Genomic DNA, 21,889 nt, shown 5'->3' on the forward strand with positions numbered 1-21,889 from the left:
AGCACCGGCACGAACGCCTCCTGGTGGCCGGGGCCGAAATTGCGGCACAGCAGCTTGAGGCTGTAGAGGGCCGTCTGTCTGTTGATGGCCTGCTCCTCCTCTTCCTGGCTTTGCTCGCGCTCCTCGACCTCGCCGTGACCCTTACCCACGATGCCCAGCAGGTCGCCGGTCAGCGCGAGCAGCGCGGTCACCTGGGCGAGAGAGGGGGGCGAAGGTCAGAGGTCGGGACCAGCCGCTTGTTTAATGCGGAATCAGGAGGTATGGGGAGGTGGTGAATCCTGAACGTGTGTGTGTGTGTGTGTGAGTGTGTGTGGGTGAGTGTGTGTGTGTGTGTGTGTGTGTGCGTACCTGTTCGTCCTGCCACTGCGTCCTCTGCTGTAGCTTGTTGTTGAGCAGCTCCATGGCCTTCCTCCTCACCGACGCCAGCTGATTACCCATCAGCCCCCGCATCACCGCGATGAACGTGTCCGTCGGCAGCAGGGCGTTCACCTGGCGGTCCGGACAGGAAACAGTCACGGGTCAAACGTGTTTTTGTGAAAAGTTGTCGTCTTTCCCCGAGTGTTGAGGCCGGGTCTCTCACCTTGTCCAGGACGTCGTACGCCTTGTTGAGCAGCGCTCTCCAGAACTTGGCGGTGGGTTTCTCAGCGTTCTCCTCAACGCAGTGCGCCACCGCGTGGATGTAGCGCAGGATCTCCTCCAGGAGGCTACACACACACACGCACACACACGCACACACACGCAGACACAGAACAGGAGAGATAAATGTGTAAAAGGTCTGATATTAAGTGTGTGTGTGTGTGTGTGTCGCACCATATGCATTGTCAACAGCGCTCACCTCTGCTGTAGTTTCTGCATGGAGTCTTCCATGACGTCACCACTGTCTGCAACCTGGAGGACACGCAAATAAATACATTAAACATTATATACATACATCAAATAAATACATGAAAACCCATTATATAAATACATAAAACATTATATACATACATAATATAAACACATAAAAACACATTATATAAATACATAAAACATTACATACATACATAATATAAACACAAAAACCCCATTATATAAATACATAAAACCCCATTATATAAATACATAAAACCCCATTATATAAATACATGAAAACCCATTATATAAATACATAAAAACCCATTATATAAACACATAAAAACCCATTATATAAATACATAAAAACCCATTATATAAATACATAAAACCCCATAATATAAATACATGAAAACCCATTATATAAATACATGAAAACCCATTATATAAATACATAAAAGCCCATTATATAAATAGCTAAAAACAACCCACCTTTCCTATGAAGCTGCTTGAGGCCAGCAGCTGGGCCATGAAGGAGACGGAGAGGAACTTGAAGTGCCGGAGCACCTTGCTACTGTGCGCCTCCACACTGAAGATGAGCTCCTCTGCCTTCTCCTGCTGCTCCTTCTGCTCCTTCTGGGCGCCGCCGCCTCCTCTACGAGTCACGGGACCTGGACCAATCAACAAGCGGTCTTAGGTACAGCAGTTTTTAACGGTTTACAATCGTTCCCAACAGGTGAAACGTCTCCTACCGTCCTCCTTGTCCTGAGGCAGCCTCATGAGGAACTGCAGGATCCTGATGAGCGCGGTCAGCTGGTCACACACCTCGAACTCACAGCACACCGAGATCCACAACTCCACGTCCCGCTCCAGAGCTGCGTCCTGGGGACACGCATGCGCACACACACACACGCACACACACACACAGACAGACACACACAGACACACACAGACACACAGTACGTAATTTCAATTAGTGGTATTTAATTTATAATTGATTAATTGATTTAATTGATAGTCCGTTGAGCATCTAAAGATCATCTATAGGCAGAAACAAAATAAAGTGTTGATGCCACTTGGGATAGGCTAGGAGAAAGCCTGCCAAAAACCGATCCTACCTTCTCGGTGCCTGTAGTGGCCGTCTGTGTCGTATGCTGCTTGAACAGGAGCAGCATTAGGACCCAGAGGAAGCGGGCGGGGCCCAGGGTGGTCACCAGCTGGGTCAGGATGGGTAGACGGCGGTGCTCGGGCACGTGGGGCAGCGCGTCGGCGAACACGTGCAGGATCCTGGTCACCACCGCCTCCATGTGACCAGAGGGCCGGTCCACGCCCTCCTCGTTAGCCTGGGGGGGGGGGCGGGGGAGGAGTCAGATGGGACGAATGGAGGGACGGACAGACGGACGGGGACAACGGACGAGGGAGCGCGTATCCAGACCAGGGGGACTGGCTACTGGCCGTCTCACCTTGATGAGGGCGGGGATGACCGTCTGCACCGTCTTGTTGATGACCTGGAAGCTGTAGGCGTCGTCCAGACGCATGATGTTGGCGCCCATGAAGGTGAAGATGGGCATGATGTTGTGGAGGACCTTCTCCTGGAGCACGAGGGGGGGGGAGATCGTTTGGGTTAAACATAACCTTTGACCCCTAACCCAAGCCCTAGCTCTAACCCAAGCCCTAAACACAAACCTTTGACCCTAAAATGAACCCTATCTTTATGGGGCCCATCAAAATGGCCCCACACTATCATTGTGGGGACATCTGGGCCCCACAAGGGTAGTTTTACAAGCTCTCTCTCTCTCTCTCTCTCTCTCTCTCTCTCTCTCTCTCTCTCTCTCTCTCTCTCTCTCTCTCTCTCTCTCTCTCTCTCTCTCTCTCTCTCTCTCTCTCTCTCTCTCTCTCTCTCTCTCTCTCTCTCTCTCTCTCTCTCTCTCTCTCTCTCTCTCTCTCTCTCTCTCTCTCTCTCTCTCTCTCTCTCTCTCTCTCTCTCTCTCTCTCTCTCTCTCTCTCTCTCTCTCTCTCTCTCTCTCTCTCTCTCTCTCTCTCTCTCTCTCTCTCTCTCTCTCTCTCTGGTATCAGGTGTACTCACGGGGAAGATGCCAGCCACAGAGCCCAGTAGTAGCAAGGCGTGGTGGTGTGTCTGGGGCATGTCTGACCCTCTCACACACTGGACCACCAGCTCCACGTTGAACTTGTCCTCGTCCAGAATGTCTAACACAGGAGGAACACAATCGCGGATTAATCCAAACGACGCTTACATTGTCGTTGTGGCGGGCTCTAGTGTGATGTGACGGATTATAATCCGGTCCGGATGAGCGGACCGTAGCGCCAGATCTGTGCGGCTGGCGGAACTTCAGAGCTTCAGAACTATAACTCCCAGAGCAGCAGGGGGTCTCCCCTCTCTTCTCTCTCTCCCTCCATCTCTCCCTCTCTCTGTCCCCCCTCCCTCCGTACCTGGGCTGATGGGTCCTCCGTCGGGGGACAGCTTCTGGCAGACGTTGAGCAGACAGCTGAGGAGCAGCTGCTTGGTGTACTCCATGTTGCTCTGCTCCTTGGAAGACGTGTCCAGACACCTGAGGGACAGGGAGAGAAGTGACCGCTGCGTTACTGCAGGGCAGTCTGGGACAGGAAGCGGGGGAGGAATCCAGAACCAAGGGTTGGGACTCGAACCCACCGCCGTACACATGGACAGGTGGAGATGCCCAGAAATAGCCGGGATTTGAACCCCGCACCTGGAGAGGAGGGTGAAGAGGGCGGGCACGAGCGTCTGAGGCCTCTTCAGCTTCTTCTTGTGCTGCAGCAGCTCCAGGATGAGGGTGACCCTCCCCCAGGGCACAGCGCCCTCCTCTGGCGCGGCCTGCCCACTGTCCTGGGCTTTCCTGAAAGGAGGCACAGGCGCAAAAAAGCGTTGGCCAACCAAGCTTTAACACGGAGGATACACAACATTAACATCTGTCTTTTGAATAAAAGTATAAAGTATAAAAACCATATCCCTATTATCTCAGTAAGGGCGAGGACAGAATGCAGAACATTGACGGGGGGGGGGTGCAGGTATAGCAGCTGGCCGCTCACCTCTGCAGCATCCTGGTTCTGCGGGTCTGTTGAACCGTTACGGTCACTTTGGGCTTGTCTGCGGGGGCCAGCTCGTTGGCCACTAACTCCCCGTCCACGGCAATCTGACCAGGGGAGGAAAAGCTCTCTGTAAAGCCTGGTTAACACGCCTTAATCTGCCGACATGTCGACAAAGCTGACAACTGTGTTCCACGAGGGTTATTAAGACGACGGCGGTCAGAAACGAGTCGAGACATGTCCTGGCCTGGTTCCCTCACCGCCTTGAAGACGCTGCCGATGGTGTTGGCGCAGAGCGGGCTCGTGCTCTCCGCCAGGAGGTCGAACAGAACTCCCAGAAGCCTCTGCTGCACCTTCTCATCTCCCAGAGCCGAGTAGAAGGGCTTGGTGATCTGAGGAGAGACGCATCATAAGGGTCAGGGTTCAGGAACGCAGCATTATGGGGTAAACTTGGGTTGACGGGCACACTCAAAGATCATATTTTTATAACATTAATTAGCAAGGGCAGATTTTGACCCAGGCGTTATCTCAAGGAGCTAACACACATCCTACGGCCTCAGGCTAAGCTACACACATCAGACAATGGAGGTTAACCGCCAAAACCACCTCAGTTCCATCGCTGCGTATTCGTACCTGTTCCAGGGCCAGGATCTGGAAGCTGGGGATGTCGGGGTAGGGCTGCGCCGTGGTCCCCAGGGCCCTGATGAAGACCTCCAGGCAGGCCTGGTCACGCACCAGGAGAGGGGCCGACGCCTCGTTGTACTTGCCCAGGATCAGCTGCATCACCTGGGTCTCGTCCCTCAGGAGCATGGGCGGCTCGGGTCCGATCTGCTCCAGCAGACGCTCCAGGACGGGCAGCAAGCAGGTGAGCACCGTCTGACGGGGAGAGAACCGTCTCAAACCGAGACTTTGCCGTCTACACGTCCGAAGATGAAGCTTGTAGCGACGAGCGCGTACGTGGAACGCCGTGTGCCACCGAAACCAGGTTACGCCTCATAATGAGGATCCCCCTTATGGACGGTCTATAGATGCTCAACCAACTATCCACTACTGTAACGACCCAGCCAACTCCACTGGTGGTTGCATATTAACAGAGTTGCAATTTTGAGTTTGTTGAGAATCTGTAGGTCATCTGTAAGGACCTCTGGGGGCGCCCTGGGTAAGGCGCGCCCCATATGAAGGCTAGTCCTTCACGCCGCGGACCAGGGTTCGACTCCCGGCTCGGGTCCTGTGCTGCATGTCCTCCCCTCTCTCTCTCCCCCACGTTTCCTGTCTCTCTCGAACTGTCCTGTCCCATTAAAGCTGAAAAGCCCTAGAAAATATCTTTAAAATAAATAAAATAATAAAAAAAGGACGTCTCCGGTCTCCTCCTCCCTCATACGGTACGTACCTCTCCGTTGACGTGGTCCAGGGTCTTCAGAAGGACCTTGCTGGTGTAGGAGGGGCAGTTGGGGGCCTGGAGACTCTTCAGGAGGGACACCATGGAGGCTAGGAGACTCTGCTGCTCAGCCTCGCCTGGGTCCGAGAGACACTCCCCGTACAGCTGCCCCAGGGCCTACGCACACAGGAGATACCAGCCGTCAGTGAGAGAGACACTCCCCATACAGCTGCCCAAGGGCCTAGCACACAGGAGATACCAGCCGTCAGTGAGAGAGACACTCCCCATACAGCTGCCCAAGGGCCTAGCACACAGGAGATACCAGCCGTCAGAGAGAGACACTCCCCATACAGCTGCCCAAGGGCCTAGCACACAGGAGATACCAGCCGTCAGTGAGAGAGACACTCCCCATACAGCTGCCCAAGGGCCTACGCACACAGGAGATACCAGCCGTCAGAGAGAGAGACACTCCCCATACAGCTGCCCGAGGGCCTACGCACACAGGAGATACCAGCAGTCAGAGAGAGAGACACTCCCCATACAGCTGCCCAAGGGCCTAGCACACAGGAGACACCAGCCGTCAGTGAGAGAGACACTCCCCGTACAGCTGCCCAAGGGCCTAGCAGACAGGAGATACCAGCCGTCAGAGAGAGAGACACTCCCCATACAGCTGCCCAAGGGCCTACGCACACAGGAGATACCAGCCGTCAGTGAGAGAGACACTCCCCATACAGCTGCCCAAGGGCCTAGCACACAGGAGATACCAGCCGTCAGTGAGAGAGACACTCCCCATACAGCTGCCCAAGGGCCTAGCAGACAGGAGATACCAGCCGTCAGTGAGAGAGACACTCCCCGTACAGCTGCCCAAGGGCCTAGCACACAGGAGATACCAGCCGTCAGTGAGAGAGACACTCCCCATACAGCTGCCCAAGGGCCTACGCACACAGGAGATACCAGCAGTCAGAGAGAGAGACACTCCCCATACAGCTGCCCAAGGGCCTAGCACACAGGAGATACCAGCAGTCAGAGAGAGAGACACTCCCCATACAGCTGCCCAAGGGCCTACGCACACAGGAGATACCAGCCGTCAGTGAGAGAGTACTGACAACGTGGTGTGTGTGTGTGTGTGTGTGTGTGCGTGTGTGTGCGTGTGTGTGTGTGCGTGTGTGTGTCTGACCTGGCTGACGTGGGAGGGGTCAGCGATGATCTCCTCGGCGTTCTTCAGCAGCCTGGCTATGACTGGCCGGATGGGGGAGCTGCTGAACTCTGATAGGCTCTGGAGGGTGGCGATGGCGGCCCGGCGAACCTCCCGCACCGGCGAGCTCAGACAGGCGAGCAACGATGGAACCACTGAGGAGAGAGAGAGAGAACAACGATGGAACCGCTGAGGACAGGGAGAGAGAACAACGATGGAACCGCTGAGGACAGGGAGAGAGAACAACGATGGAACCGCTGAGGACAGGGAGAGAGAACAACGATGGAACCGCTGAGGACAGGGAGAGAGAACAACGATGGAACCACTGAGGACAGGGAGAGAGAACAACGATGGAACCGCTGAGGACAGGGAGAGAGAACAACGATGGAACCGCTGAGGACAGGGAGAGAGAACAACGATGGAACCACTGAGGACAGGGAGAGAGAACAACGATGGAACCACAGGGAGAGGGAACAACGATGGAACCGCTGAGGACAGGGAGAGAGAACAACGATGGAACCGCTGAGGACAGGGAGAGAGAACAACGATGGAACCGCTGAGGACAGGGAGAGAGAACAACGATGGAACCACTGAGGACAGGGAGAGAGAACAACGATGGAACCACAGGGAGAGGGAACAACGATGGAACCGCTGAGGACAGGGAGAGAGAACAACGATGGAACCGCTGAGGACAGGGAGAGAGAACAACGATGGAACCGCTGAGGACAGGGAGAGAGAACAACGATGGAACCGCTGAGGACAGGGAGAGAGAACAACGATGGAACCGCTGAGGACAGGGAGAGAGAACAACGATGGAACCGCTGAGGACAGGGAGAGAGAACAACGATGGAACCGCTGAGGACAGGGAGAGAGAACAACGCACGTTCACTTCCTGTTCCCAATCCTCACTCTCACTCTTCAGTTTCTGCAACTAGAAATTAAATGAGCTGTTTTTTGTCAGTGTTGTTTCAGGAAGTCCGCGCTATCCTCGACGTACGTTTCGTGTTAATTAACCAAATAAAAACAATCAACGACTCAAGTGAGTCAACCAATCAATCAATTAAACAATTAAGCAATGCACGGCTCAATCAACCAATCATCCAATCCGACTCAGGGTGTGATTGAGATACGCCACCTCTCGCCCCCGCGGTGCCTACCTGGGGAGGAGGCGGATGTCAGCTGGGCCAGCGTGGCGCCAGGCTGGGGGCTCAGCAAGGCCCCGCCCACGTACAGGGACTGGGTCTGCAGGATGGCGCTGACGCGCACGTCCAGCTGGTCGCCGTGGTTACTGCTGTAGCCCCACAGCAGGGACAGGAACTTGAAGAGCTCCAGGGGATCACTCAGGTGGACCTGGGGGGAAAGATGGACAAGAGTGGGTGGGTGGAGGGAGGGAGGGAGGGAGGGAGGGAGGGAGGGAGGGAGGGAGGGAGGGAGGGAGGGAGGGAGGGAGGGAGGGAGGGATGGATGGATGGATGGATGGATGGATGGATGGATGGATGGATGGATGGATGGATGGATGGATGGATGGATGGATGGATGGATGGATGGATGGATGGATGGATGGGTGGATGGACGCAAATGGATGGAGGGGGACTGGAGTAAGGAAACAGTGAGCTAGGCGATCCTAATATGAACAGAAGGTTTCATGTCCTGACCGACTTTCACAATAAAAGTGCTGCCATAATTGCTGACTTGCAATGCTGAAACTCAATAAAAAGATTTTAAAAAGAAAGAAAACTGCTGCCATAAGACATAAGACTCATGAGGAGCTGTCAATTAGTGAAAATACGATCGGAAGAATTAACTTTTTATGATCAATTTGGAGTCCTTATCTTGTGATGTCACAAAAGAGGGACCAACCTGAACCAGCGTCTTCATCAGGCCCCTGAAGCCGGCCGCCATCGGCCCCTGGCTGGCCCCGGTGAGAACCACGCTGAAGAGGCGGCAGAGCAGCTGCAGGTAGCAGCAGGTGTTGGTGTCCAGGTTCTCCGGGTTCCACCACACCTCGCCTAGGAGAACCACAGGGTGAGGTGGGGTGAGCAAGCTCCTGGAAAATGTTTGTCTATTGGCTAAGAACATACACATATATAAATAATACATATTATTTATAAATACTAAATATATTAAGGTTACCTTTGAAGGATGAGTCGTGGCACCGGAGGCAGGAGATGAGACCCCTGAGGAGAGAGACCAGCAGCAGGCCGTACTCTCTCTGCCCTCCGCTGCCCCCCGCCCTCGCGCCCTGGAGGTACCCTCCCAGACCCTCGGAGAAGGAGGGGGGCGCCTCGCCCTGCTCCACGGGAGCCTGGGAAAAGAGTGGGAGGAGTCAGGCCAAGGCTAACCTATAAGAGTCCAGGAAAATGTCCCGTGTGGCTGACCGGCTCATGAGAGGCGTCCAGTCAGTGAATAAGAGCAGGGTTCACTCTGAGAGAGCTCTAGCACACCAAGACACCAAGACACCCCTGTCTTGGAGCAGTTTGAACAGAATGAATCAGGAAATAGAGAATACAGTCATTGAAGCAATCAATACTAATGTTCTGATGCATCTAAAAAAACAAAACAAAGAACAAGTCATGTGATCAACAGCGTCGTCTCTCCTGGCTGGGCGCGGAACAGACGTTTGGACTATCCCAACGAGCCAATCACAGGGTACCACAGCAGCGGTTCCTCTGACCTGGGTTTGGTCCTGGTGTTGGGCGAGCTCCAGCAGGGCGGGTTCCAGGAGGCCGTAGACCCGCTGGGCTGTGATGAGGTGTGGGGTCCCTGGCAGGTCTTCCAGGCCCTGCAGCAGAGTCTGGGTCAGAACCAGGAACGCCGCCCTCTCCCGCAGGCTGGACCCGCGCTGCTGCAGCACGGCCTCCGCTAGCTTCTCCAGCTGGACACACACACACACACGCACACGCACACGCACACACACACACGTAAACAACGAGTGCGGGCACACACACAAAGGGGGAGGGGTTAACGGTCAGTTATGTCGGTCGCGGCTTGAACGGTTCAACTCTAACTGAAACACCAACTCTAACTGAAACACCAACTCTAACTGAAACACCAACTCTAATTAAAAAAGTTGCTTAACTTGGAGGAGAAACAGAATTTGAAAGGCTGTGTATTCAGAGATCCAGCCCACTCACAGCGTTGCACTTGGAGATGCGGTCCATGGTGGCCAGGTTCTTGGTCAGCGTGGAGATCAGTTGCTGGTTGGCCTCTCCGATGATGTCTGACTGAGACGAGCCCTCCGGCCTCTGAGTCACCATCACATCGTTCAGCACTGGGGAGAGAACGGGAGGAGAACGTGCCGCATTCATGATCACAACAGAGTAGGGCTGGGTTTAAAAAATCGATTCATCGATTCAGAATCGATTCATGAATCCCAAAATCGATCTTTTATTTAATGAATGAATGAATAAATGAAGGTATGAATAGTTCATTAATTCATTCAATGATTCACTTATTCATTCATTTTTGGAAATCAGTATCGATACCCAGCCCTAGTATTGATGTGTTGCATAACTTGGCAGTCATGTAATTAAGGTTACAGCTAAAAAAAAAAACAGGTTTTAGTAACACTAACCGAATCGATATTGAATCGAATCGTGATAATCGATTCTGAACCTTGTGAATCGGAATCGAATCTTGAAATTCGACTCGATACCCAGCCCTACAACAGAGTGCTTCAAATATCATCAAAAACCTAGAGATCAGCAGAGATGACCAACTACAGGGTACACCCGTTTTCAAAGACCAGATTAAGACAAGTCCTGGACGAGGACCATGCCGTTGCCATTCGAGAGCTATGTAGTCCCAGATTAGCTTGAATCTATGCCACTACTCCAAAACACTACTCCAAAAAGTAGGTCCGGTTTTCTAGACACAACCTTTCAACGCAGAACGTCCAGTGGCATGGTTCTACTGTCCGGGGGTTCTCGGGGGTGTTTTACCTGCCGCCCATCCCTGGGTGAGGGGGTGCTGGGCCAGCAGGGAGGTGCGGGCCACGCAGGAAGCCAGCTGGACCTCCGGGGCGTCCGGCACTGCGGAGGTGACCACCAGGTAAGGGATCAGGCCCCAGGCCGCGCGCAGCCTCACGGCGGCGGTCCCTTCGCCGAGCCGCTGGTGGTCCAGAATCCTCACCGCCTCCTTCACCGACGCACACCTACAGGGAGGGATACAGCAGCGGTTATGGATACTGTACATACAATGGATTACAAGGTTATAGGATGAATATACATTTACATGGATGTGTGGGGAAAATAGGAGTAGGATATTAGGGCGTATTTGTGGTGATCATTGATTGGATTATTGGATCAGCATCTTCGATGAGGTGTGAGCTGTACTGACCAGTCGCCACCCTTGGACAGGTCTGTCCGCTGTAGAAGGGACAGCAAGCAAGAAACGGTCTCCTCTGGATCCAGGTGATCTATGTAGACCTGCACGGGGAAAGTGACCAATCAAACCACACCCATAGCCCGCTATTCCGGAATGTTCCAATATTTGACTTTGAACATTCTAACCATTGAGTATTCCAGGAACAAACCAAGCCTAGTTAACCCTTTTAACCCTGAAAGTAGAGTGACAACATTTCGAATATTAATTGGATTTTCCCTATAATACTAGAAAGCGCAGTTTCTCAGCTTTCAGCAAGTGTTGGAGTGAGGAATTTTTTAGATTTGTTAGATATTTTTTTAAATATTATTCCTCTATTATTAACAGAGGATCTCCATTGACAGATCTCCCTGTGTGTCCAGGAAGCCAGCCCTATATGACGGCGTTGTCCCTACTGACCTCCAGGGCCTTGAGAGCCGCCGCCACCACCTCGGGGACGTCATCCTTCAGCCTCTCCAGCAGAGCCTCTCTCAGGAACGCCTGGTCAAAGCCCTGCTGCTGGAGAAAACCAGCAGAAACAGTCCAAAATCAACAACAAACAGTCCAAAAACAACAACAAACAGTCCAAAAACAACAACAAACAGTCAGACGGCGAACAAACAGACAACAGCTACAGTCATGCTACTGAGGCAAGTGGCAACAATACAAGGCTGGAAACGTATGACAGGAGTGAATTACTGCTTTAGTTGGCTCTGTTGTGCAGTTGGTCACTTAATACGCACCTGTCCAGAGGTGAGGACCCCAGTCAGGTACTCCAGAGCCATGTTCCTGACCGACGGCAGAGTGTGCTTCAGACCCAGCAGCAGGGATGTGTCAGAGTCCCCGAGAATCTGAAACGCACACACACACACACACACACACACACACACACACACACACACACACAGACACACAGACACACACGGAGCATGAAACTCTGCACACACGCACTTACGCGGTATTCATCTTTCTCTTTAAGGTGCACACACAGGTCTGTGTACAGTCAGTACCTGGGTTAGGGTTAGCCCTGTGTAGTCAGTACCTGGGTTAGGGTTAGGGTTAACCCTGTGTTCAGTCAGTACCTGGGTTAGGGTTAGGGTTAGCCCTGTGTAGTCAGTACCTGGGTTAGGGTTGACCCTGTGTACAGTCAGGACCTGGGTTAGGGTTAGGGTTGACCCTGTGTACAGTCAGGACCTGGGTTAAGGTTAAGGGTTAGGGTTAGGGTTAACCGTGTGTACAGTACCTGGTACTTGCCGCTACTCATGGTCAGAGAGATGAACTGGTGGAAGAGGTTCTTGTCCTCCGGGCTGCTGAGGTCACTGACATGACCCTCTAGCGCCACGTCCAGAGACCCGGAATACCTGCAACCAGCACAACTTTTAAATATCCACAGATGTTCCCAGATGATGGGATGATCACGTTAAAACGTCGGCCCACATTATGGCTGGATCTGAGGACAGCTCGTCCTGAGAGAGGACGGTGAAACACTGTCAAACTCACTTGGACTCGAACAGCCGTATGAACGGCATCAGGGACTGGTTCAGAGGGTCGATCTCCTCCGCCGAGAGCTCTCTCTGGGACAGGTACTCCTCCAGTAGCAGCCTGGTGGTCATCAAGTCAACCAAACTTAGAAATGGTACACAATTCAGTCATAACTGTTGTATATCTCATATCAACAAGCATACTAAAACCTGCATGTTGCCCATGATTAAAAAAAAGTCTTCCGAATGAAGAAATATTGCTTTAGCCTGAGGGTGGCCAATTGCGTATCTTACTTTGCTACTGTGTTGTCAAGGCCTTTGGACAGAGGCACTGCCTGGAGGACAGCTTCAAACAGGCTCCCGTGAGCTGAGGTTGGTGAGGCCTCCTCGGTCTCCATCTCACCTGCGCCTAAACACAACAAGAGAGGAAACTAGCTGTCAGACTTGGAGAGCTCAACTTCTGTAGGCCACAGAAAATGTACAGCAGATTGTAAAAGCGCCCCTTGGCTAAATGATGACATTTGTTGTTTTAGACGCAATTGTTGAGAGAATGGAGCGCCTGTGGAAGTACACAAATCACCAGGTCCACTGAATTTATTTTAAAGAACTTAAAGCAACAAATTCAACACAATGGTCAAGGTGGCGTGGGCTTCCTATTTCGTCAATGTCATCTCCTCGAGTAGGCAAAGTCCTTTTTGACACCATCAACAATATTGTCAGTCCCCTACTGCATCTGTGTACTCTGATAATGATTAATAATTTTCTTCCGTTTTTTTTCGTGGACAAGGTTGCCGGTGTAAGGTCCAGCATAATCCCTTCCACCTCCCCCCTTCCGGTCTGTCCTAAACCGCAGTGAATTCTGGGATGTTTCTTACCCATCTCCCTGCAAGATGTAGCTGAGCTAGTGAGCAGTATGAAAATCTCCTCCAGCACTTTAGACATCTCACCAACGTCTTTACTGAAAGATGTGATCAGCTCCATTGGCCCCTGAATGCTCTCCATCATTAATAAATCGCTGATTTCTGATTGTGTCCCATCCTATTTTAAACAGGCTGTTGTTCTACCGCTCTTTAAAAAGCCTGGACCCCTCTTTACCTAGCAACTATTACCCTTTTTCTAAGCTGCTTTTTATTTCAAAGATTTTAGTTGTTTATTTTATTTTTAGATTTTATTTTTTGCTAACCAGCTCACTGTTGCCTTGAATAACCACAATATTTTTGACAAATTCCAGTCTGGTTTTCGTCAGAAACATACAACAGAGACGGCTCTTCTTATGAGTCTCCAATGATATCATGATACCCTCTGATTCTGGCAAATATTCTATCCTGGTACTGCTTTATCTCAGTGCAGCTTTCGATACTGTGGATCACCGTATTTTGTTAGACAGGCTTAGCTAGTGGGTGGGCGTCTCAGGGAGCCCTTGACTGGTTTGCCTCGTATCTCTCAGGTAGAAGTTTCTCTGTGGCTGTTGGGCCTCATATGTCTGAGTCCACTCCACTCTTCTGTGGGGTGCCCCAGGGATCGGTTTTAGGTCCAATTCTACTTGCTCTGTACATGCTTCCTCTAGGCCTGATTATCAGCAAATTTGAAGGCATTTCATATTGCTACACTGACAATATTCAATTGTATTTTATCTTTAAACCTGACATGACTGAATTTCTAATGTATTGCATGATTGATTGTCTGAAATTTCAGTCAAACATATCCTACCAGTAAATCGATTTATTTACACTTTTGTTTTTTTAATTTAGTAAGGTATTATTTGAACTTTGATTTGTTTGGACGGACGCAAACACACACACACACACACACACAAACGCATCACACACCCAAACTCGCACAAACACACTCATACAGTACACACTGAATAGGACATGCATGCTGAAGCAAGCTAGAACCAAAGAATTAAATATTCAAAGAAAAGAAGTACAAAAAACTATCAGAAATGTATCAGAGATGCGTTGACATAGTCCGTATGGGCACCTGAAGGAATCGGCTTACGAAAAGTGGAACAATAGAGAAGGCCAATACAAAAAGAATCCAACATAAAAGAACTAGTGGCATGAGGCCTCCTGGCCTGAATTTTAACAGTCCACTTGGCTTGGATGATTGCAAATTCAGCTCAGGTGTGCTCACTCAGCTATCTAGGGGCCATGGAAGCTGTAGTTCAAGGGCGGGCATCCATTGTGAGAGCTGTAGTTCCGGGACAACCATTTTGGGGAGCAAAAGGCCAGGGGTTTAAATCTTTGCCTCACCTGAGTTAGTCTGGAGGACTGCCTCCTCTGGCTGTGCCAGGCCCTTGGTCTCAGACTCTGCCTCTGGATTCCCCCCATTCACAGCAGCGGTCTCCATCTCCCCCTTCTCCGGTCTGGGCTCTTCTATGGCAGCCGGGGCCTCAGGTGCTAATCCGGTCTCTTCCTGGACCTCCAATCCAGGCTTTGGGCTTGGGACTTCTTTTACTGGGGCCTCGGGTGAAGCTTCAGGCTCAGGTGCTGGGGCTGCTTCGTCTGTTGGGGCCTCGGGTGCTGCTTCTGCTGGGGCCTCAGATCCTGCTGCCGATTCTGTTGGGGCCTCGGGCTCTGGTGCTGCTTCTGCTGGCGCCTCAGGTGCTGGGACTGCTTCTGCTGGCGCCTCAGGTGCTGGGACTGCTTCTGCTGGGGCCTCAGGTGCTGCTGCCGCTTCTGCTGGCGCCTCAGGTGCTGGTGCCGCTTCTGCTGGCGCCTCAGGTGCTGGTGCCGCTTCTGCTGGAGCCTCAGGTGTTGGTACCGCTTCTTCTACTTGGGCCTCAGTCTCTCCCTCCACTCTGGTTGCCATGTCCTTCCAAGAGGAAGTGGTTGGCCAGGTCCCAGAACCTGGAGCTTCTATGGGGAACAGGGTCTGACAGGCATTAGTGAGGGAATTTGGGACTGACCTGCTTTCCCCTGGTTCCGGAGGCTCCTTTTCAGATGGCAGCTTCTTACCGCTTTTATTGAAGGACTGCTGGGAGGTGGCTTTCTCCCTGGACACACGGTGGTGCTCTTTCTGATACCTGGAATTCTGTTCCTTCAGGGACTCCAACTGACTGTGCATCTCTAGCTTGGATTTCCTGTACTTCTCCAGCAGGACCCGATACCTGGAATTCTGTTCCTTTAGTGACTCCAACTGACTGTGCATCTCTAGCTTGGATTTCGTGTACTTCTCCAGCAGGACCTGATAACTGGAATTCTGCTCCTTCAGGGATTCCACCTGACTTTGCATCTCTAGCTTGGATTTCCTGTACTTCTCCAGCAGGACCTGATACCTGGAATTCTGTTCCTTTAGTGACTCCACCTGCCTTTGCATCTCTAACTTGGCATTCCTGTACTCCTCCAGCAGGACCCGATACCTGGAATTCTGCTCCTTCAGGGACACACTGAGCTCTTCCTGATACCTGGAATTCTGCTCCTTCAGGGACTCCACCTGACTGTGCATCTCTAGCTTGGCCCTCCTGTACTCCTCCGCCAGACCCTGGGCTTCGCTCTTCTCCTGTTGCAGAGAACACTTCTCTTGCATCACCTGCTCCAGGGTCTCAGCAGTCTTCCCATAGGCCTCAACTGCCACTAGCTGCTTCGAAATAGTGTTTTTGAGTTGGGCTTCAAGCTCCTCTTTGGAGTCCAGGTTTTCCTGAAAGCTATTGTGAAGCTCCTTCAATTGCCGGCACAGCTCAATTTCTCTGGTCTGAGCTAGACTCAGGACACCCTCCACCTCCCTTCGTCTAACCTCAGCAGTGGACAGCCTGGCCCGTACGTCTGAGAGGTGATTCTCAAGACTCTCTCTCTGAGCCTTGACCTCTTCACTTTCCCTAGACACACACTCCAGGACTAGCCTCAGCTTTGCCAGATCTTTGGACAACTGCCGAACTTCCTGCCTGGAGGAGCCCAGCTCAGCGGAAAGACACCGCGCCTTCTCCTGACAAGGCTGCAGTTCGGACACCAGTTCGGACACCAGTCGCTCCAGCTCCTGGGTTTTGTCTCTAGACGTGCTCAGCTCCTGCTTCCCAACGTCTACCTGACCCTGCAGGACCTTGAGTTCCTGTGCATGTCTCGCCGAGGCCTCAGAGAAGGCCTTCTCCCGAGAGGCTCTCAGCTCCTGGTGCTCATCTCTAGACTCTTTTAACTCCCGCTCCCTGTGGGCCAGCTCCTTTTGTAGCGCAGCCACCTGGCAGTCTCTCTCCTCGAGGCTGAGCTTGAGCTGTTCCAGCTCTGCGGAGTTTGCCTGGTAGTTCGGCTCCTCCTCTCCGCTCCAGCCGGCCTCCAGCAGCCCGCGGGTTGAGCCCGCCTGCTCCTCCGTCCCTCTGCTCAGCTTGGCGCGGTCCTGGCGCAGCTTCGCCAACTCTGTGTTCTGGTTGCTCTCGGACTGGCTGGCCACGCCCCCCATGTTCAGGCAGTCTGCTTTCAGTGCTTCAAGCTCTGACAGCCATTTGTTGAGCTCCAATACTCCTTCAAGCTCTGGCAGCTGGTTGCTGAGCTCCAATGTGGTAGCCCCTACTCCTTGAGTCTCACCCATGCCGACCCTCTGGCTTTTCCTTTTCTTTTTCTTTCTGGGGCTGGGGCTGCAGGTGCTGGGGCCACAGGGGCCGGGGCTGATTCTACAGGCGCCTCCGCGGCTGGCTCTGGTTCTGGTGCAGATTCCCCCCCCTGGGGATGGTGGGGGAGTGGCCTCGACCTCGGCACCAAGTTTGGGCTCAGGTGCAGCAGCCTCCAGTGGGACCTCAGACTCAGTAACAGTCTCTGGTTCTAACGGGGGCTCTGTCTCAGTAAAAGTCTCTGGTTCTGGCTCAATTTCAGCCTCTGGTTCTGGCTTAATAACAGTCTCTGGTTCTGACGGGGGCTCAGGCTCGGTAACGGTCTCCGTTTCTGGCTCAGTAAAAGTCTCTGTTTCTGGCTCAGTAAAAGTGTCTGGTTCTAGCTTAATAACAGTCTCTGGTTCTGGTTCTGCCGGGGGCTCAGGCTCAGCAGCAGTCTCTGGTTCTGGCTCAATAGCAGTCTCTGGTTCTGGTTCTGGTTCTACTGGGGGCTCAGGGTCAGGAGCAACCTCTGGTTCTGGCTCAATAACAGTCTCTGGTTCTGGTTCTGCTGGGGGCTCAGGCTCAGCAGCAACCTCTGGTTCTGGCTCAGTAATGTTCTCTGGTTCTGGTTCTGCCGGGGGCTCAGGCTCAGCAGCAACCTCTGGTTCTGGCTCAGTAACGGTCTCTGGTTCTGGTTCTGCCGGGGGCTCAGGCTCAGCAGCAACCTCTGGTTCTGGCTCAGTAATGGTCTCTGGTTCTGGCTCAGTAATGGTCTCTGGTTCTGGCTCAGTCACGGTCTCTGGTGGGGGCTCTGGGCTTTTGCTGTTGTGTTTTTTCTTCTTGCTTTGAGGTTCGCTCAGCTCTGACATGGCGCCCAGACTGGCCATGAGGAATGGACGGCTCCTCTCCATCACTTTCCATTGAGCTGTCTTTGGCATGCGTAAAAGGTCCACCACTACCCCGGTCTCCTCTTGGGACAGGTGTTTGCGGCCTTCCCTCTGAAGCAAGGAGCTGGTGAGAGGGCTATCCGTCCGCTCACGTGGCGGCAGATCCATCTCACTTCCTGTCCTTGACCCACATCCACGCTGCCACTGCCAAAAAAAACCTGGTCTCTGCTGAGCATGGTTAGAGGTGCCGAGCTGCTTGCTTTCTCCACCATATGTGGCAACCCCTGTGGAAAAGGGAGACCAACAAACCCTCTAGAATGGCAGTGGGGAAATTACAAATCAAATACTTGATTCAAATACACCTAAAAATATTTGGAATAGCGATATATTTCACACGGAGAGCAAACTGGTAAGATTACACCCCGTTTCCCGTCTCAGAAAAGCACATTCAGCATAGTTTTTCAACGCATTTACGGGTGCTCCATTGACTTCCGTATCATTTGGCCTTCTTGCCCTTTGTCCCTGGGTAATAATTTTTTAGGTAGGAGGTAGTGGACAGATTTAAGGTGGCAAATTCCACCAAATTGGTGGCAGTCTGGGGACCTATAAGGGTAGCATTGGTACGTACTAATAGTAAAAAGAAACAGTATGCGACTTCGGACGCAGCCCAAGTGTGCTCACTCAGTTCCCAACCCACCGCCTGAGACATGATGGGGTGGGTCATCCATTTTGGGAGCCATTGTCCCAGGGTGGCCATTTTGGTGAGCAAAAGCCCCACAGTATGCATACTTTTTTAAGGTACTAAGGCAGGCACAGTACCCAGAGGCAGGTATACAGGGACTACTCACCCGTGCCACAGGTGACCAAAGAGTGGACCAGGTGAGGCAGAAGGTAGCTCAGAAGGGGACTGACGTCATGAGTAGCTGCCATGGTCTGCAGGGTGGCCACCAGAGAGGGCATGGAACACAGCTGGCCGAAGGCTCTGAGGGAACGACACAAATACAATCAGTAAAAAGACCAGTCACACCCATGATTTGGCTATCCCAACTCTATGAAATCATATAAAACAGTCCCAAAAGTGACAATTGATGAAAGATGAATGCAAACATCTCAAAATAAAATAATTTTAAGTACACGCTGATACACGGCTACAAAGGTTTCTAGACCCTTTGGATTGGACCGACATTCCTCTCCACTCACTTGGGTCCGACCGCACTGTCCCTCTGGTTCTGCAGCAGGACTATGAGGCAGCCCAGGCCCTCTGTGGCCAGCAGGGGCTCTCTGACCAGGGACTTGCTGATCTGCAGGGCCAGGGTGTCCACCAGCTGAGCCTCCATCACCACCTTCACAGCCAGCTGGCACACGATCATGTAGGTGGCAGCCTTGTAGTCGGTCAGGGACGACTTTAGACCCTGAATAGAGGGAATGGTGGAAGAACGAATGTGATTAAAGACATTGTCGGGGCAACGTCATAGGTAGGTGCCAAAGATCGCACTTGGAATACGGTGAAAGGTCATCTCTAAATGTTTCAATAGCTCAAAACGGATAGCTTTGTCAATCTGGATGAGCTGTATCTTACCTTCTGAATGTAGGGCAGTAGTTTGGATATGATGGTGTCAGAGACATTCTCGACAGCATCCAGAGCAGTTACGATGGTGGAGGCATAGAAGGAGAAGATCACTCTTAGTTGGGCGCAGTTGCCGGTGTGTCCAGAATAAGCCTGCAAATAAAAAATAAAATAACATATAGAACACATCCTGGAATGGTAACAGACAATTTGTAAGTGTGAGTAAGCATTGTGTGAATCTAGTTTACCTTGATTGATTTGGTGACCAGGGTGCAGATGAAATCCATGAAGCCCAAGTCTTTGTAACAGTGAGTGATCAGGGTCCCTTTGGCCAGTGGTACACCTGGTTTCTGCACAGAGATGAAAAGGTTGTATAAAATCCTAATCCGACTCGGCTGCTCTGTGCTGCCTATGACTTCTTCTGCGTGCGCAAGTGGAGGGGTAGACACAAGACACTTGCTTCATACAAACGTTGATTACTCAGACTAAGTGTTGACACGCTTAGTCTATTTTACAAATGTGAGGTTTTTTTATTTGATGAGTGGGCGCTGATGTGTGGAAATGAACTAAATGGGTAAAATAGTTACCTGTAGCCTTTCCAGCCAATTCCAGCGGTTAGTGGGGTCCTTGATCTTGAGGAGCTGAACGACTCTGACGAACACCTTGGTCTCATGGTACGGCAAGGCACAGGCCAACAGGCTGTCCACATTGTACAGGTGGATGTGGAACCTGAGACAAGAATACAAATATCAGACATGCATTTAATAACATGACTAAACTACTGATCATTTTACAGCTCTGACATTGATGACCATCCCCAAATAGTGACCTACTGTACCTGTGTATAAGCCACTCTAAGCACTTCTGGGCCGGCTTGAGCAGGAAGTAAGGAGAGAGGCGTGTGAGGAACAAGGATATGCCTGCGTCCAATTTCTGGTTGACCTCTTTGGACTGGACACTACGCTCGAGACCCATGGCAGAATGGCTGAAGAGGGAGTCCTGGAACTCAGCGAGTGCGGGTTCGATACCCAGGAGCTCCTCCAGGCCTGTGCAACCTGGGACCAAGAGGAAGTAGGTAAGACAGAGGAGGATAGCCACAGTTTGGACGCATGCACATTCAAGATCAGTTTCTCCACTGTGTATATGGTTTACACTAGGTAATGGCATACACTGATGGAGACGTGCAAACAAATGACAGTGCAAATACATAACCAATAAAAATAAAGGCATAAATGCAAAATTACACAATGTATACACAATGGAGGTTGGTGAGCGTATACACAGTGTGTTTGCAGAGTGTAGTGTGATGGATGTACGATGTTTTATATACACAATGTGTGCGCCGTTGTGTTGATATTTGGTACAATCAGAGGTCGTTTGCAAGGGTTTAGGATCTGTGTGGGTGAGGGGGGTCTCTGGGGGGGTCTCTGGAGGGGGGGGGGGGGTCGTAGCAGATGCACATGCAAGATAAACGTATGGCGTCATCCCAACTTCGAACACACCAAGTGCCAGGAAAGTGCTCCTGTCCATGTTGGCAGCATCTTTCGGATCGAAGAGTAGGGAGACAACCTCCCGGCGGCTGAGCAGGTCGGGGTCATTCTGCGGCAAAGCAAGCCGCTTCAGCTGATAGGCTAGGGATGTCATCGTGGGACGTCCTGTCAAGTCCTGTTCAGATTACAACATAAACCAACGTTAGCTTCATATCATGTGTGTATCATTTATTGCGATAATAGCGTTTAAATATAACGTTTGAATAGTCCATATGGAATACAGTAACGTTATCTAGTTAACTCTTGTTCAATGATAACAGAATGCACGTGTTATTGGGGTGGGTTATCTAGGTAGCAAGACAGGCAAAGTTAAATAACCAACTTGACTTGGATCACGATTGATCTTACTTGTAAAGATAATTAAACTGCAACGTTAGTTCTAGATAGCATATAAGAGAATTTGATACCTGATTTCACTGCTACTTCCACGTGCGTACGGCGATTTTCTCTTGACCTTTTTTGAGATTATACCTCCGGTTCAAGCTCCACTTCAAAATAAGAGTCCCAGTATTTGTCACAATAAAAGTTAACCATAAAAGTTAACCACAGTGTTCACAAATCTGCCTTCCCTTATTTATCACCCATCCCCATAACTTTATAAGCCCTCTTCTCATATTCTTGCTGTAACCCTCACTGCATTTTTTTATTTATATTTTGAATACGCTAGCAAAACATCCTTTTTTTTTTCTTATTTTTTTTTTTTTATAAATCTTTATTAATCAAGGTACAAAACAGTACAAAATGTACAGTACAAAACAATACAAATTAGCAACAATCAATCAATACAAAGAATGAAATAAAACTAATTTAAAAATAATACAAGAGCCAGGGTACATATATCAAGCCTTTCACACAAACAAATCAAAGAAGGTGCACAAACTCACTGTCTTCGTAGCCTTCTTATTATTGGAGGAAAAAATAGTCTTTATGTATTGTTTGGTTTCATTTTCTAGAACTTTGAACAGGGGTTTAGAGTTAGTAAATTTGGATTTGTGAACTAGCAAAACATCCTAGCCTGGAGGTTTCTGTTCTTCAGCAGTGCCAGTA

The 21,889-nt window shown here is 51.1% G+C and overlaps 1 protein-coding gene across 1 annotated transcript in view; it reads right to left on the reverse strand.

Moving 5' to 3' along the window:
* Positions 1-21,314, reverse strand: part of heatr1 (HEAT repeat containing 1) — a 26,747-nt gene extending 5,433 nt beyond the window's left edge. Inside the window, exons 1-36 of the mRNA XM_084459883.1 lie at positions 21,250-21,314; positions 20,795-20,957; positions 20,131-20,347; positions 19,880-20,021; positions 19,541-19,642; positions 19,305-19,445; positions 18,926-19,137; positions 18,574-18,707; positions 12,608-12,722; positions 12,333-12,434; positions 12,076-12,193; positions 11,576-11,683; positions 11,253-11,348; positions 10,809-10,897; positions 10,412-10,623; positions 9,605-9,741; positions 9,145-9,345; positions 8,604-8,775; positions 8,331-8,479; positions 7,628-7,820; positions 6,453-6,625; positions 5,288-5,452; positions 4,531-4,773; positions 4,158-4,289; positions 3,901-4,004; positions 3,561-3,707; positions 3,283-3,401; positions 2,918-3,039; positions 2,295-2,423; positions 1,950-2,174; positions 1,584-1,713; positions 1,324-1,502; positions 836-888; positions 581-704; positions 349-489; positions 1-191 (exon numbers count right to left, since the gene is read on the reverse strand). The exon at positions 1-191 is cut by the window's left edge and continues 123 nt beyond it. Coding sequence (XP_084316009.1) covers positions 1-191; positions 349-489; positions 581-704; positions 836-888; positions 1,324-1,502; positions 1,584-1,713; positions 1,950-2,174; positions 2,295-2,423; positions 2,918-3,039; positions 3,283-3,401; positions 3,561-3,707; positions 3,901-4,004; positions 4,158-4,289; positions 4,531-4,773; positions 5,288-5,452; positions 6,453-6,625; positions 7,628-7,820; positions 8,331-8,479; positions 8,604-8,775; positions 9,145-9,345; positions 9,605-9,741; positions 10,412-10,623; positions 10,809-10,897; positions 11,253-11,348; positions 11,576-11,683; positions 12,076-12,193; positions 12,333-12,434; positions 12,608-12,722; positions 18,574-18,707; positions 18,926-19,137; positions 19,305-19,445; positions 19,541-19,642; positions 19,880-20,021; positions 20,131-20,347; positions 20,795-20,936 — 5,159 coding nt within the window. The 5' untranslated portion in view covers positions 20,937-20,957; positions 21,250-21,314. The remainder of the gene's footprint in view (positions 192-348; positions 490-580; positions 705-835; positions 889-1,323; positions 1,503-1,583; positions 1,714-1,949; positions 2,175-2,294; positions 2,424-2,917; positions 3,040-3,282; positions 3,402-3,560; positions 3,708-3,900; positions 4,005-4,157; positions 4,290-4,530; positions 4,774-5,287; positions 5,453-6,452; positions 6,626-7,627; positions 7,821-8,330; positions 8,480-8,603; positions 8,776-9,144; positions 9,346-9,604; positions 9,742-10,411; positions 10,624-10,808; positions 10,898-11,252; positions 11,349-11,575; positions 11,684-12,075; positions 12,194-12,332; positions 12,435-12,607; positions 12,723-18,573; positions 18,708-18,925; positions 19,138-19,304; positions 19,446-19,540; positions 19,643-19,879; positions 20,022-20,130; positions 20,348-20,794; positions 20,958-21,249) is intronic.
* Between the last annotated feature and the right edge of the window lie 575 nt (positions 21,315-21,889).

The sequence above is a fragment of the Borostomias antarcticus genome (assembly GCF_949987555.1).
Source record: "Borostomias antarcticus genome assembly, chromosome: 29".
Lineage (NCBI taxonomy): Eukaryota > Metazoa > Chordata > Actinopteri > Stomiiformes > Stomiidae > Borostomias > Borostomias antarcticus.